This window comes from Anser cygnoides, chromosome 3 (genome assembly GCF_040182565.1).
Source record: "Anser cygnoides isolate HZ-2024a breed goose chromosome 3, Taihu_goose_T2T_genome, whole genome shotgun sequence".
Lineage (NCBI taxonomy): Eukaryota > Metazoa > Chordata > Aves > Anseriformes > Anatidae > Anser > Anser cygnoides.
Window position 1 is genome coordinate 96,413,469 of NC_089875.1, and position 17,473 is coordinate 96,430,941.

General features: G+C 38.4%; 1 protein-coding gene across 24 annotated transcripts in view; it reads left to right on the forward strand.

Moving 5' to 3' along the window:
- DST (dystonin) overlaps positions 1–17,473 on the forward strand; it is a 298,953-nt gene that overhangs the window by 175,534 nt on the left and 105,946 nt on the right. For 16 of the 24 annotated variants that reach the window (XM_066994752.1, XM_066994753.1, XM_066994766.1 and 13 more), the window contains 4 exons: positions 7,122–7,256; positions 9,706–9,794; positions 10,805–10,940; positions 12,071–17,407. In XM_066994752.1, coding sequence (XP_066850853.1) covers positions 7,122–7,256; positions 9,706–9,794; positions 10,805–10,940; positions 12,071–17,407 — 5,697 coding nt within the window. The other 8 variants (XM_066994757.1, XM_066994758.1, XM_066994760.1 and 5 more) reach the window with 2 other exon arrangements.

Consider the following 17,473-nt stretch of genomic DNA (forward strand, 5'->3'; position numbering starts at 1 on the left):
GACTCTAGCTCTAAATGCTGTTTCTTTTCTTGGAGACATCCAAACTTCTTGTGAGTTACTTTTGCTTGTGAGCATAAAAAGCTTCCTCCGTTTCCTGCTGTACTGATCCAAAAGCAGTAGTTTCTGCTTGGGAATTCTTGTGCATAGTGTTTGGCTCACTGTTTGCTCTACATATTTGTTTGGAGAAAAAGCATATGCAAGCTGTTTGACTCTGCTAATCACTAAGAGGCATCTGACTGAAGTGAGAGGCTTCAGGACTTCTTCGTTATGCGGATGTCTTTATGAAGGGTTTCATATCTGGCTAATGGTAACTTCCTGAAGCTTACTGTATCAAGAGAAGGTGATGGTGGTGGGAACTGCTCGTTCTACTTTCTGGATGTACCATGCAATATGAGTAAGTATTTTCCACTTTGCTTTTAAAAGAGCCTAATGTTTCATACGCCGTATTAGAAAAACTATGTTATAACTTGTCTTATTTTTCTACAGATATTAAGGAAGGAGGAGGCATCAGTGCGTGAGGCATATTCAGATCTAATGGCACAGCAAAATAGCACGACTGATGAGAACAGAAAACTCATGGGAAAGGTTAAAGCACTTGAGGAGATGTTGGAGGATATGAAGAAACAAAAATTCCAAGTGGAGCAGGAGCTCCCCAAATTGAGGGAAGCTGCAGAAAATGAGCGGAAAAAGCAGCAAAAGGATATGGAAGAGATCTGTCTTCAGAAGACCAAGGCTGAGCAAGAGGCAAAGCAGTGTCGTGTAGATCTAGAGAGCATTGAGAAAGAGAAAGCAGATGCAAAGCAGGAGTTGGAGTGTGTAAGGCAGCTTGTTTTTCAGGCAGAGACTCAAAGAAGTATACTGGAAGAAAACCTCCGGGCTTTTCGAAACCAAATAGAAGAAAGCACCTTTACCAGAAGAAACCTTGAAGAACATCTGAGAAGAAAGGATACTAATCTTCATGATTTAGAGCAACAAAAAAAATCCCTTATGCAGGAGCTGAAGAAAAAAACAGAAGGAGAAGAGAAACTTATGAAACTGATAAAGCAAATGGAGCAAGATCTTGAATGTAAAGGGAATCTGTCAGAAATAAAGCTGAAAGAAAAAGAGAAAACTGAAGCCAGAAGGAAGGTTGTTGAAGGCAGGTACTCTGGAACTAGAGAAACTTCCCTGCCAATTTACACAGCTGGGCAAAGCAGCCAGTGTAAGACTGATTCTGAAATTACAAGTTTCCAGAAGAAACAAGAAGCAAAAATAGTAGAAGAACTAAAGCAGAAGGTGGATGAACTAAATCTTGCTAACAAGAAAGCTGATAAAACTATTAAAGACCTCAAATATGAACTGCATGAAATTGAGCTTCAAAAATCGTCAACAGAGGAAAAGTCTCGTTTATTAAAAGAAAAATTAGATGAAGTCAATAGTGAACTTAAATGCCTAAAAATTAAGTTGGAGGAAAAAGACCAAGTAGAGCAGGGATATTTGCAACAGTTGAAAGAACTTGACAAACAGTTACATAGAACTACGGGTAAAGCTGAAGAGGTGATGCAGGAAGCTATAGATCTTAGGAAAATTAAGATGAACTATCAGGAGGAGCTGAAATCTGTTCATCAGGAAAAGGCACATCTAAAAAGAGAAGTAGAAGAATTAACTAGATCACAGGCAAAAACTGAAATCACTATCAAACATTTAAATTCACAAATCAGTTCTCTTCAAAAAGAGAAGCTGGCAGCTGAACACAGAACACAGTCATGCAAAGGAGAAGCAAGTAATCTTCAGGACAAATATAAGAAAATACAGGAAGAATTGCTTCAAAAAACAAAAGTAGAAAAGGAGTACCATCAGGAAATCCAGATGCTGAAGAATGAATTAGCTAAAAGTAATCAGGTGTCAGAAACATTGAAACGAAAGATAGAGGACCTTAATAAATGGAACACTGAAACAAAACTACTAATGAAGCAAATTCAATCTGAATCAGAGAAGATGACTTTGGAAAAACAAAGTATTCAGAGGAAAAATGAGGCATTAAAAACCCTAGCAGATGGTTTCAAAGAGCAACTGCGTACAACAAACGAACAATTGCACAAGCAAACAATAATGGAGCAAGAATTCCTATGTAAAATCAAAAGTCTAGAAGATGATCTAGCAAAAACAAAAGATTTAGCTAGTGAATATAAACAAAAATGTGATAAACAAAGTGCTTCCACCCTAACCATTGACCTGGAGATTAAAAATCTAAATGCCCAAATGTGTGCTCTAACTACAGAAAAGAAAGTGAGTGAACAGAAAATACAACTACAGGAAGTTCATATACAAGAACTAAGTAGTAAATTAAAAAAATTACAGGATGAACTCCACCAGAAGACTCTGGATGAACAAATGGCACGCAAGAAAATGATTCTGTTTCAGGAAGAATCAATCAAGTTTAAACACTCTGCAGAGGAATTTAGGAAAAAAGTGGAAAAATTACTGGAATCTCATAGCAACACAGAAAAGGACATTTCTGGCATAAAACTAGAGTGTGTTGCTCTTCAGCAGGAAAAGCATATGGCTGAGGAAAACATCATGTTGTACAAAATACAGATTGAAGATCTGCAAGAAAGGCTTAAAAAATGTCATGAGCAACTGCAGCAAGGGAAGCATGCTGAAATGGACTATCACCAGAAGTGCAGGAAACTTGAGGAAGAGTTGGAAGTGCAGAAGCGTTTGGTTGAGGGCTTGAAACAAAAAATGGACTTGCAGGTCAAGGAGAGTGAACACAGATTTCTTTTGTTTCAGAATGAAGTTCAGCAAAATAATAAATTCAAAGATTGTGGATTTAACTTGAGCTGTGAGAGAAGAGGGAATTACTTGAATGACACCTCAGCTAGAGAATTTGAACAACTTCTTCCACATGCAAAACCTCATTCACCTTTGTTCAGGCAGAAACAGGAGAGGTCAGGCTTTACGACTGGTCAAATAGAAGAAAATACACTGTACGTGAGTGCTGATGATACGATACCAAAGGAGGTGCAGTTCCAGATGTCGAGAATAAACCAATCACTAGAAGATGGAAACCCACAATCTTTTACAGAGTTTGTTTCTCAAACAAGTACGCAGTTCCAGATAACTTTTGATAAAGCAAGCGAAATCAGTGGAACATCTGAGAGAGACAAATTAAGAAACAGGAACCTACACAGTTCCAGACAAACTGTTAGGCCTGGAGAAGACATGAAACATGAATTAGGATTAGTAAAACTGCACCCCTTGGAGGTATACACTACATTTTGTGAGGGTTTGCCTTCCTAATACTGTTTTTTACTACTCTATTTCATTTTTTTTAGTTGTGCTTTACAGTATTCTGTATTCTCTTTCATGTTTCTTGTGTTCTTACCTTGGTGAAGGGTACCCCTTCATTTTCACATCACACAAGCTTTTCATTAAATCTTTGCGGCAGGCTCGTTAATATATATGAAACACTTTATTTTTCATGCCTTGTTGGAAATAGGAATTCACATACACCGTTCTATCATTACTGGTCAAAATGAGCTTTGATTAACAGTGGTAAGTTCACATAGTAACAACAAGTGTTGCTTAGTCTACTCCTATTCTGGTTGTTGAATAAATATTTGAAACAGTGAATGCATTTTAAAACTCTAGCTACCTATATTTCTGTGCTGTCCAATGCTAATAGCAGCTCCCCTTTCCAACATACTCAAGTTCTCCCTTTTGTTGCTCTGGTGGTGGATTTAGGAGTGAATTATGTACAGCATAGTTCTGCAGATCTGTTTCTCACTGTGCAAAATTCCTATTTACAGATAGTGAAGAACAAGCAGTATGACATGCATGTTGAAGTTACAACATTAAAACAAGAAAATGACAAGACTTTTGGTAACGAAGACAGAATGTTTGAGGGATACAAAACATCTGAAGGGTTTAGGAGAGAAGACTTTGCAAAGATGAATTCTTTCTTAGGGGAAGAGATTTTGAGAACTGCTGATGATACTCAGTTGGAGTATTTTACAGAGGAATATGATGATATTAAATTTCAAGGCCTCCGACATGATGTGACTGCCAGACAGTTGGCCGAAGTTAAACTTTTAGACAGGCTTACAATTGAGGAGCTCCGTTCTGGGCAAAAAACTATTAATGAGGTTCAGAAAAGTCTTGAAAAATTTTTAACTAAACCTACAGCTATAGCTGGGCTGTACCTTGAATCCAGCAAAGAAATACTCTCTTTTGCTTTAGCGGTAAAGAAAAGAATCATAGGGAAAGCATTGGCATTAGCATTTTTAGAGGCCCAAGCAGCTACTGGTTTCATCATTGATCCTACAACAGGTCAGAAATTCTCTGTTGATGATTCAGTTGTTAGGGAGCTGGCAGATAATGAATTCAAGAGTAGACTGCATGAGGCAGAGAAAGCTGTTTTGGGTTATTGCTGTTCTGGTAAAGTGCTATCTGTGTATCAGGCTATGGAAGCTCGACTTGTAGAAAGACAAAAAGGTAAAAATATCCTTGAAGCTCAAATTGCAAGTGGAGGGGTCATTGATCCTATAAGAGGTGTTCGTGTACCTCCGGAAACTGCAGTGCAGCTTGGCTTGCTTAGTAACACAATTTTAAAATTTTTGCATGAGCCCTCTAGTAATGCAAAATGCTTTCACAATCCAAATAACAGGAAAGCTATGTACTACTGTGATTTGCTGAAAATGTCTTTATTCAGTGTAGGCAGTAAATGTTTTCTGCTTCCAGTTGGTGAAAGGAAAATAAGCAGCCCATCTGCAGAGAAAAGTCATAAAATTTCTGTAGTAGACATCAAAACAGGAGCTGAAATGTCTTCTTATGAGGCTTATCAGAAAAAATGTGTCGATAAAGCTACATATCTTGAGCTTTCAAAACAGGAATTTGATTGGAAGGAGTCTACATGTTTTGACTCAGATGGGAATTCTTTTCTTTTGCTTACAGATCTTAAAACTGGTGTACAGTTTAATATCGAGGAGACCTTAAATCAGGGTAGAATTGACAGAGCAGTAGTCAATAAATATAAGGAGGGTTTAATCACAATTAATGAGTTTGGAGATATTTTACTTACCAGTTCACAACCAAATAAAGATTTAAAGAGTCCTATTGCAGGATTTTGGCTTTCTGAAACCAATGAAAGAATTCCAGTTTTAAAAGCCTCGCGCAAAAACCTGGTAGATAGAGTTACTGCTCTCCGGTGTCTTGAAGCTCAGGTTAGTACAGGAGGCATAATTGATCCGTTTACTGGGAAAAAGTACAGTGTTTCAGAAGCTTTGCAAAGGGAGTTAATTGATGATGGTTGTGCCAAGCAAATTCAGCAATGTGAACTGATCTTTACTGGGATCATTCACCCTGTAAGGAATACAGTTATGTCAGCTGTTGAAGCTATGAGTGTAAATGCCCTAGACAAGGAAATGGGTATGCGCTGCCTGGAGTATCAGTACCTGACTGGTGGGTTGATAGATCCAAAATCTCACTCCAGATTAACAATGGAAGATGCAATTAAGAGTGGTGTTATTGATGCTGTCACAGCTACGAAGATGAAAGATGAAAAAATGTATGTTAAAGTTATAACATGCCCCAAAACAAAGAAGAAGTTAACCTACAAAGAAGCTTTAGAGAGAGCTGTTTTTGATTGCCACACTGGACTACGATTATTAGAAGCTGCTCAACCCATGAAAACGGGAATTTCTAGTCTATATTATGCTTCATAATGGAATAAGATATTAGTGCTCGTTTGGGGCCTGATTTAAAGTCAATTCAAGTCAAGGAAAAGATCTATGATTACTTTTATGAAAAGTTATAGATGGTATCGTCTAGTGTAGTCATGAGTTGCTTTAAAACTAATTAGTATAAACCACTAATTAGTATAAACCAGTAACCTGTAATTAGCTATTACTTTTCATAAAGTTTAAATTTTTAGGTAAACTTAGGTAAATTCATAATTTCAAAATGCAGACTGTGTTCAGTGTTTACCTGAAGGCCATATCTGACGTAACATACATGTAGGTGTTACAAAACAGAAGTTATACCGAGGTTGGTGGAGTTAACATTAGTGTGAAATACGTATATTTAGGTGAGACAAGAATCAGATTTTTATATTAAAAACTGAGATTGCCCATTTTGTGAATGAAGACAGTGCAGTATTTCATACAACGCACTTCATTTAATATTAAAAATCACTATGCAAATATAATTTATTGTACAAAGGTGAAAAAGTACTATACAAGGGCTAAATCTGCAGTCCAGTAAGCACTTAATGCATAAGTAGCTTTTTCCATGATAGTATTTAATTAATTTTAAAAGGCTACTCACATCACAAAATTGCATATCCATTTTTTTTCACACTTCAGGTAACTTTTTTGGTAATTTTTTTCAAAACTTTAATAGGGAAATGAATTACTATTACATATCCAATTAATAAAAATACCACTGAAATAGAATGTCTTCATTTTTACTTCTTCAAGGTCTTCATTTTATTTGCGGAAGCACTTCATTTTTACACGGAAGTGCTTAGATGTGTTTTCTAAGTACTATTACATTTCAAACTACTAACAGGTCATGTTACTATTAAAATATATATGTATTTCTCCATGCAGAAAAATATGAAATGTGTCAGCATTTTACTTTTATTGTCCTTGTTTCTGTAGACATAGAAGCAATGTATTCTTCCTAACTGTAATTTAGTAATCCATGTTCATAGATTATAAAATACCAGTATCCTGTGTTAGCTTTAGATATCCATATCTGAGGGTAATGCAAAGGCAGCAATTCAAAGATAGTTTATATGCAAATGTTTTTTAGATTTTATCTGCTGAGTAGTGGCTGGGAAGCTATATATTTTTTTTGATATCAATCATTTTATAATGAATGTACATGTGTATGATTAAGCACCATAATCATAATTACATATCTTTTGAGGAATTATTCTCTTAATGTGTATAATTATGTGGCATTTTTGTTCTTACGTCAAAGTGTTGCAATAATGCATATGGTGATAAATAAAAAGAAATCGCTTTACGGTTATGTGATACTGCCATTGTGGTAGAATTGTGTTTCTATGGATGTGAATATTAAATATTTCAACAATTTACATTTACATGTTTTTTACAATCTGTGGTGCTCGTCAGAAGTCAATGGAAGAAGAAAAGAAGGAACATGTTGAGAAAGCTGGGGATTTGCTGAAATGGGTGTCAAACCTCAGCAAGACACTCAGCAAAGAAGGAGGAGAAAAGGCTGAAAAGACAGATTTGCCTAAGCAGCAGGTACATAGATGTCTTTTGGTAAAATAGCACTTCCCCTTTTTAGTTTTTTGTATTGATTAAAATGATAAAATATTCCATAAATATATTTTTTTTCTCCAAATCACCATCCACAATTTACTGAGGATGTAATTTCACATTTTGTTGTGAGTGGAGGATTGGATAAATGTTCACACAAACACGTTACTCAGGAACAATTGCAAGCTGCCTTTCACACTCCCGGAGTGTGTTATATTCTGACAGTACAAAATCTCAATTTAGAGAAACTATACCCTGCATACCATAATCCAGCCATTGTAGAGGGACAGTGTGTCCTGGCAAGATGGCACTTTGTAGGTCTGCTGCCTGGTCCCAACATAGTTCAGTGAATGAGCCTGGTGACTTCTACCCTAGCACCTGGAGGGAGAGAGTTGGCAGGAGGGGCCTGTGGGCCAGGTTTGTTTTTATTTGCTATTAAAAAGTTATCTTGAGGGGTCTTCTTATGGGTTGGCTTATGAGATGGTAGTTGACAGTCTTTGAACAGATGCATACTCCTGGGCCCTCTTTGCTACCACGCTAGTAGTCCACAGGCTGCTGGAGGGGCCTGTTATGCCTTCTTTGTATTCAGTAGATCTGTTGTTGTGCACAGTTGTTACTCTGACCGTGCATTTACATCTGTGAAGTTTCATGACATTTCTAGCAGCTCCCCTGCCAGGTTTGTCACACAAAATAGCTTAGTGACACCTAAAAGGATTTCCACAAGTGAAGGTCCACCTGCCCACTTCACAGCAGAGAAATGAAGCACTGTCTTTTACACATCACTCGGGTATAGGCTGGATATGTAGTCATGCAAACGTGATTTTGGCCTGTCTTTTAAGCTGCCTGTTCTGTGTTTTTATTTTGGTCATGGGCACTGGTGCCAGTTAGAGGGGCAGCGTGTACAGGAGTCAAGCTTGCCATCGGGCAGGATGGCAGCTGTGCAGTCCCCACCTGCCACCAGTCCCAGCGTGCTGCTTGTTCATACAGGCTGTGCTCACTCTACTACCAAAGTGCAGACCTGTTTGAGGCACCAGTGCTAGTTCTGTTAGCGACAGAAAACATTCAGTTCTGGTCTTTTTATACTTCTGATGGCTTTGATGAAAACCACTTGTCAGCATTGGGCCAGTGTCCAGCAACTTAGAGCATCTCAGTCTGCCACGGTGACTGCAGGTGGCATCTTCCCTGTCCAGCTTTAGCCCTCAGAAAATAACCTATGACTAGCAGCCTGGGCTTCCTCCTGCCTGTGGGTGGCAGCCATTTCCTGAGGGCGTTTCCATTACGGCCTGTGAGGTAGAAGGCACCTTCCAAAGGCGCCTCCTAATACAGGTGCCTAGACAAGTTTTGTAAAAACTTGATAACTAATTTTTGATCTTTTTATGTTTTGTTTTGATAGCTAATGTTAGCTGAAATATGTTTCGCACAGATGCCTGGGGGCTATGGGGTGTAGCCATGAAGTGGGTGGGGAAGCTGCTGCCAGTAGTGGCACAGCGCAAGCAGGAGCTGCCGTGATGCCAGTGCCCCAAGGAAAGGGGAGCCCATGACCCCACCTGCTACCTCATCCTGCTCATATAATCTCATATTATGCATACTGTGCTTTCTGTCTGTGTTTTTGTTCAAGCAGCATGAATAGTGGCGTTGTGGGTCACTGGTACTGAATGCAAAGGGAGGCTGTGTGGAAGATCAGTTATGTCCCAACCCATGTGAAAACAGGACCCAAGCGCCTTACTAGCATTCACTTACACCTGCACTGAACTTACTGGACACCCCTCAGTACTTCCTTTCTCTTTGCTTAACCAAAATCAAAGGTAGTGCTTTTGTCTGAAGAACTGCAGGCAGTTTCGCAGAAAACTTAAAAGATTAAATTGTTACAAGTTCCTCTGCCAGAACTAGTACTTGGGTGGGGATGACACAGAAATGACAGAGGAGAGTATTAATAACTATTTCGTATTTATTAATATTTCAATAATTCATTTTTCCCAAGTAATATTACATTTCTCTCTGTCATTGAATTTCATGAAAGTCTGTGGCCTTCTGCTATGGTTGTGTTGTTTTTTTTAAATTACTCTTTCTTATGGTGGTGCACAACTTCTTGATCGTGACGATTGTATGCATATCTTTGTAAATTTGCTTTAAACTGTACCAAACACTAAGTGGTTTTAAGTGATTAAATTTCAAACAATAACATTTTAAAATAAATTCTGTTTGTCTCACTGAACAGTTTTCCAACTCCAACAGGTTATTTTACCAAGAGGCTTAGTGTAATGACTTATCCATATGTATATGATACAACTTAGTTCTAAGAATAGCCCCTATTTTTAATGAAAATTTCAAGTTCCTACGCTATTGAGTTTTGTTGCACGTTGAAATATTACGTTATTTCTTTTTTTATGCATATGCATAGTGAAGTCTTAAACATAGGTTGTTTATTTTTCAGATTTCCCTTGATGAAATGTCAACCAAGAAAGAACAAATAGCTGAAGCTCTGCAGACTACTCAAGCATTTTTAGCTAAGCACAGTGACAAGTATGCCATTTCTATGCTTTTATTTTTCAAATAATGTAAATTACTATAATCAGTACGTACTGATTGCTTGAAAAGAAATCAAATTCTCATGTGACACTTTCAATTGTGCTATATGTAGAAATACATGTGTTTTTTGTTGTTGTTTGCTTGTTTGTTTTATAATTTTGACTTCCCATTCTGGTAAAAGCTTGATTTGGTTTTATTTATTTCAAGAATTTGATTACATTTATGCACCTCTGGTCAGCTTAAAAATGTTAGATTGTAATTTTCATTTGAAGTCAAAATAATTAACAAATCAGTACTACGTACTATATATCACAAGTTTGTTTCATTTGCATCAAAAATATTGTTTAAGATACTGCTAAATTGCTGGGATAGTTCATGTCTTCATTGGTAGTACGTAGACAAAGGCACATGCAAGTGGTGAATGCCTTAGCAAAGGCATTTAAAGTAAATTGTAGATGATTTTAACCTCTTTTCCTGAGTAGCTATAAGCAGACCGTAGCTATCTTGAACATCCTCATAATTATACTATATTTTTTCAGACTACTTTTATCAATCTTCACCTCCCCCCCCCCCCCTTTTTTTTTAAAAGGTAACGAGATCATTCCCTGCAGCTAAGGCCAATGGCATCCTGTACTGCATTAGGAAGAACATTGTCAGCAGGTCGAGGGAGGTGATCCTCCCCTTCTGCTCGGCCTTAGTGAGGCTTCACCTGGAGTACTGTGCCTGGTTCTGGGCTCCCTAGTACAAGAGAAATATGGAGCCCCTGGAGCAAGTCCAGTGAAAGGCTATTAAAATGATTAAGGGAGTGGAACATCTCTTGTATGAGGAAAAGCTGAGGGACCTGGGCCTGTTCAGCCTGATTAGTGTGTTCTAGGGGACCCTGCTTGGGGAGGCAGGTTGGACTAGATGGTCTCCAGAGATCCCTTCCAATCTCAACCATGCTGTGATTCTGTCACAAGTTATCAAGAGATCTCCTTTCCCCTTTTTTGTTTCTGTTTTAATAGAATGACAGATGAAGAGAGGAATGAAATGGAAAAACAAGTCAGATCCCTCCAGGAGAGCTACAGCTTATTATCCAATGAAGCTTTGAAGCAGCTACAGGAAGCACAGTATTTGGATGATGAAAAGATGGAAGAAAAGGTAACAAGATGGAAAATCACATTTCAAGCTTTCTTGAGTGTTAGTGCATGGTTGTGGAACCATACATGATGAGTAAAAGATGAAGCTGTAATTAACTGCCTGTGTGTAAAGGAACTTGAGATTTAACTGACTGATGGTTTTGTGTATTTGGTATAAAATACTGTGTGTTACCTTATCTGCGCATATGAATATTCTGCTCATCAGGTTTTTTTTTTTTGTGAAGAGTCTTAATAACGTGTGCCTTGCATGAAGAAAGATAAACAAATCATTCATCTCTTAACTCTTCTCTTAAAAGCCATTCTCTGACTGCTGTATAAGTCTGCGTGTGTGCTGCAAAAAGGACACCATAAAATAACATGTTAATCTTTCCAATATATCACTCAGAAGTGTCCCAGAAGGGATCTACTTTCAGTTTCTCTTAGAATTTATCTGGACATAAATAAGGGACTGCATAATGTTAATAACTGTGAGACACTGCAAATACATTTGTTAATGGATCTACGAATATATGTTAATGGATCTCAATCATAAATATGGGATTCTCAAAAAAGTGTTGCAAATGAGTATTCTCATATATATTTACGGGCAGCGTCTGTGTAATTAGTTTAATAATGTTGCCAAACTGACTTCATACTTTCCATGCAAACTAAATGCAGTATTTGGTGCTAGAATATCTGATTCCATATTGTTGAGCGTATATACAGAAGTGCTGTATGCTGTAAACATGAATAGCATGGTTGTTTTGAATCACATACTGTTTCTGAATATTCTAACCTTTCACAGACATTTAGAGCATGACAATTTGCCTTTCAGGTACATGTTCTGTTTGCTTACTCTGCAATCATCTCTTCTATTGTCTTTCACTAACCCTATTTATGTATGCAAAGCATAGGTTTTCAATTCACAGATGCATGTTGATTTTAAACCTTTTATCACATCGTGTGCTGTTCAATGACTGACATAGATCACTTGCGCGTTTGAGCTGCTAACATTCACAGCATTCATCCAGTCCTGGTAAGTACACGATTTTATGCTTATCATGCATTCAAAAGCAAAAAAAAAAAAAAATTAAAAAATAATTAAGATTCGTCTAAAAATAGTGATAGCTGTTCTTTTATATTCCTTTTTAGGTGAATAATGTCATTGCTGGTATCATTGACCAAACAACTGGAGAAGTCCTTTCAGTTTTTCAGTCTGTTCTAAAAGGTTTTATTGACTATGACACTGGAGTTAGATTGCTCGAAAATCAGCTGATCCTCACTGGAATCATTTCTCCAGAATTAGGAGTATGTTATGATTTGGAAGAAGCTAAAGCTCGTGCCTTAATTGATGAGCAGACTCTGTTGCAGCTGCAGGAATTAAATAATGCAAAGAAACTTATTTCAGAATCATCATTATCAAACCTTCCAGTTGTGTCAGCTTTAGAACAAGGTCTAATTTCAGAACCTTTAGCTATTAAGATTCTTGAGAATCAGCTTTCAAGTGGGCACTTGATTTTGCCATCTACTGGAGAGCACCTGACTTTGCAGAGTGCTTTCCAGAGAAACCTGATTTCTCCAACATTATATGCAAAGCTTCTGGAAAAAGACACTTGTAAAGATCTCATAGACCCTAACTGTGCTGAAAAGATTTCCCTTGAACAGATGGTTCATAGAAGCATAATACATGAAGAAACAGGGTTAAGACTCCTACCTGTGAAACCACAAGAAAAAGGTAGAATCACATTCAAATGTGGAAGGAAGATAACTATTTTGAGGGCAGCCCATGAAGGACTCATCGACCGGGAAACAATGTTCAGGCTACTGGGGGCTCAGATGATGTCTGGAGGTATAATTGACCCTGACTCAGGGAAGCGATTGACTGTGGAAGAGGCCATGAGACAAGGGATGATAGATCAGGACACCGCTTGTGGGATCCTCACGCATCAGGTTCAGGCTGGTGGAATCCTTTGTCCAAATTCAGGCCAACGCTTGACTGTTGATGAAGCTGTACAATGCAATTTAATATCATCTACCAGTGCACTGCTGGTATTAGAAGCACAGAGAGGCTTTGTTGGACTAATATGGCCTCATACGGGTGAAATATTCCCAATATCAACTTCTTTGCACCAAGAGATGATAACAAATGAGCTGGCATTCAAAATACTAAATGATAGGCAGAAAATAGCTGCACTTTACATTCCAGAAACTTGTGAAGTACTCGGTCTAGATCAGGCTGCGCAGTCAGGGTTAATAGACATCAATACTGTGTCTGTTCTGAACAGTGTGATTTTACCAGATAAAATGCCCAGTGTAGAAGAATTAGAATCCCCTTGTAAAAATGCTGCAAAATGGTTATCAACATATGAGCTCTTGCCATCTGTATTTCATGACTGTGAGGAGGAACACGAAGATTCTGGAACACAAGACCCTGTATGTCGTAATACAGATCAAGCTAAGAAGTTATTCATATCTTATCTGATGGTAAATAGTTATATGGATGCAAACACTGGAAGAAGACTTCTGTTGTATGACGGACAACTGCAAGAAGCCATCAGTATGTTGCTGGAAGGGGGTAGTTCTATGTACAATATTGATGAAAATGAGTTTAGCAACAAATACATAAGCCCAATAGGAATTAATCAAAAGTCAGCTGACAATGTCCATTTTAGTAATGTTGCAGGCAATGTTCAAGGTGATCTTTCGGATGTTGAAAGCACTTCTAATGACAGAAAGTTAATTCAGTTTGATGATTTAGGGAATGATAAATGTTTACAAGGAAAAGATCTCTATGTGTGTAGATCAGGTGTTTGCAATACTAGTGGTACTGAGCAATCAGAATATGCACAGGAGATGTTGTTAACTAAACCTCCAGAACTTAGAAATGTAGAAAGTAGCACTCAAAATTCCACAGACAGAAATGTGCTCAAAGGTCTTCTGGAGGATTCTGAATGGACGCAAGTAGAGCTGTGTAAGCATAATGATCAGAAAGCAAATTCAGGAAACATTGAAGGATTTCTTCTAAATGACTCAAATCCAAATCTTATTTCAGAAACAGGGAAAGAGGATATTCTTTTGGCAGACAGTCTGTGTAAGGAAAACATTAATGATAAAACCTTACAAAAGTCCTCGAGTGTGAATGACTTGTCAGATAATAAAATCTGGAGAGGCATGGAAAGGTGCATGGAATATGAGCCTCACACACTAGAAGCTGACAGTTATGGAATGGTACTGGACAATGGAAAGAAAGACGACTTTCAGAGAAGTTTTGGTTCATCAGTCAGTGCAGATAATGAATACAGACTTCGAGAAGAATCAGGTAGTGGATGTGGTCACACGCTACAGTTTGATGATAATGGATATAGTGAGCAACCTCTACAGGGCTACACTGATGTGCATAACAGGGCATCCCTAGAGGACTATCCTTACAGACATGGCAGGCTGTCTCTGGAGGGTTGTACTGATTTGCCGCGTAAGCTTTGTCTAGAAGATGGTAGAGACATACAGTGGACGCCTTTGTTGGAAAGCAATACTGTTGCACACGATGGACCTTCTGTGGGGGACAGTAACAGCACAGCACAAAGTCTAGCAGTAGAAGAAAGCGATCTGCAATTTGAAAGGTTATTACTGGGTGACAGTAGTTCTGACTCATCACTAGAAGGAGGTGATAGCATCCCACAGTTTGAAAGTAACCACTTGGAGCATGAATATGGTGAGGTGGCCTCTGAAGAGGACAGCTCGCTGTTTGATGATGACGACGACGATGCCTATGAAACTCCTCAGGTTGATGATGATGACAGTGATGTCTATGGTTCTCCACAAATTGATGATGATGAGTCCTATGACACCCCTCAAGGTGATGATGATTTTGATACCTTGCAGTTAGGGGATGTTGATACACCAGAGCCAGAGAATGTTCCATTAGGAACAGAGGAGGGGGGTGGTCTAATAGCTCTGAGAGAAGAGAACAGCTCTTTTCAAGAACTTCCAACTAGTGCTGAAGAGAGTGTCCATTACTTAAGGGATGTAAATCTGATAGGTCTACCTGACAGCATAAATACAGCTTCTGCAAGTGCTGAAACGCTGGAAACAGTCCCTGAGGAGGAAAGGGAAAGAACAGGGGGCTTTGGAGAGAAGCAAAAATTACCAGTTACTCCGGAGAGTGAAGGAACAAAGGAGGGATGCCTCACTTCTTTATTGAATTTGTATGAAACAAAAGTACAGCGAGACAGAAATGAAGAAGATGAAATGAAAGCAGAAAGCACCTCCAGTGAGGATGAATCTGAAGGAACACAGGAGGAAGAAGATTATGATTATGACTGTATTGATTATGATAGTTACGATGACTCTGATACTGATTCTGACAGTGATGAAGAAATGGATACTTTTTACTCACACCATCAGTGTAAAAACAAAGATGAGCAGCTGTTAATTTCTGTAGGAGACATAGAAAATAGTGACAAAAATAATCAGGGTATTGATGACTTTTGCTATTCTTTAGGCCACCAGATGGGGTACAGTTTGCAGTTCCAGTCTAACCATGGAAATAGTAAACTGTCCTTGGGAAAATGTGAAACTTCTTCGGATGTTTATGAGGAAAGATGTGCCGGTGTTACATGCACAAGCAAAGAAGAAAGACAACAGAAAACAGAAAACGAATATGGGATTTGTGTTGAAAGTAAACACATGTCACAAGATACTACAGAGCATATTCAGTCTGAAAATACCTTTGACACTAAATGGATGTCCTGTAAGAGTGAAGAAAGCAAGAGAACACAGATTCTTGATGATACTGTGACATCTGACATTAATGTAACACCATTCCTAATTACAAAGCAACCTAATGGTGATGATGAAAGTACTCAGATGAATATGCTTCTCTCAGAATGCTTTACTGATAGCATGAATAAAAACAATAATACTATGCCAATATTACACTCAAGTCATGGACAAAGACAAAAAGAAGCAGTATTTGCAGAGAAAAAAATATTAAATGACATGGCTGGTATGGAACAACTAAAGGCAAGTTCATCCCAAAAGGACAGTAAATTCCTCACAGATGTGCCTTATCCAAGTGATGATAGCTCACTTCATGACCGGGTAGATCCAATTACCAATAGGAAGCATGATCAGATAGGAAAAGGTTTTGAATTTCATGCAGAAAATAAAGATAGAGTAAATATTATAAAGGAATGTGATATTACGGAGCTAAGTAAAAGTCCCATACATATGGAAAGTCTTGGGGAAATATTTGATGCATCAGCATCTAAAGCTGATAGAGAAACTCCTCTTTCAAGTAAAGAAAAAGTAAATATTGGTCAGATTTTGCCTGACATTGGAGAGACAGTTGTCTGTCAAAGTATTGACATTATTCATAAAGACTTTTCAGAAAACAGGAGCAGCAGTGATAATGAACTTACCCTTACAAAAGCAGGTGCTTTAGGAAGCACTGAGGATGCCAAAGAATCAGGGGATGGGATTGTTGTGCTACCTTCTGGGAATCATGCACATACCACTGATGCTTCTTCTTCAGTTCTGAGCAGCATAGGGGCTGACTTGAATAATGGTGACCAGAAAGAATATGAAGGGCTGAAAAACACAAAGGGAGAAGAATTCCTGGCCAGTGAGACTTCTTCCTTTGAAAACAGTTTCAAAAAACAAATGCCCATGGAATCATTACAAACGGAAATAGGACCTTGCAAAGATTTTCAAGTAAAGAAGGGCTTTTCACAGTCACCAGAAATGTCTGACACACTAATGGAAGACTTAAAGAATATATTACAAAGGAAATTGAAGGTGGGACATATTTACTGCAAGGAAGAGGGTGAACCCCTAAGTTACTCTGATACCAAAACTCTGATGCAAAACTTACTTGCAATGGTTAGAAGCACCCAGCCTGGAAGCAGCATGTCTTGTGAGTCAAATCTTAGTCAAACAAGCAGTACTGCTAGAACAGCATTAATGGTTACTGCACCATGCACAGAGCCAAAGGACAGCGATGCTCTTTCCTTGCTCTGGCCCGATTGCAGAAGTCCTGATCTTCTTCGTGATATCCTGAAGCAGGAATCCTGTAAGCAAAAGATGGATGATCCAAATGAAATGAAGAGTGAAATAGACCAAGAGGTGAAAGGTCCTGTTGCAAAACTTAGGACTTCTGAAATTACGGAGATTTTTCAAATGTCATCTGGAGATGAATGTACAAGCAAATTAGAGGAGCTGATAAGTGGTTTGCTTACGAGCTCACAGGTTGCTGGCATCACCACAGGACATGAAGGTAAAGGCAAAGTAGATGGGCTTTGTACTCTTTTCTCCACAGAACAACCAGAGTTTGGATCTGAAATTCCTAAAGAGAAAACATTGGCAGATGACATAGCTGTTGCTTGGAAAAGTGACCAGGAGTATGAGAAGACAGACAGCCTTTCCAAAGGCGTTACTGAACCTGCTTACAAAAGCAAAGAAGCAGTCGTGGATGACAACCTCACTAGCATGGTAAGTAACAGCAGCTGGTGTGTGCTATGTTTCCTGTGTTAAAGGAATTGCATGAATCTTCCTAAT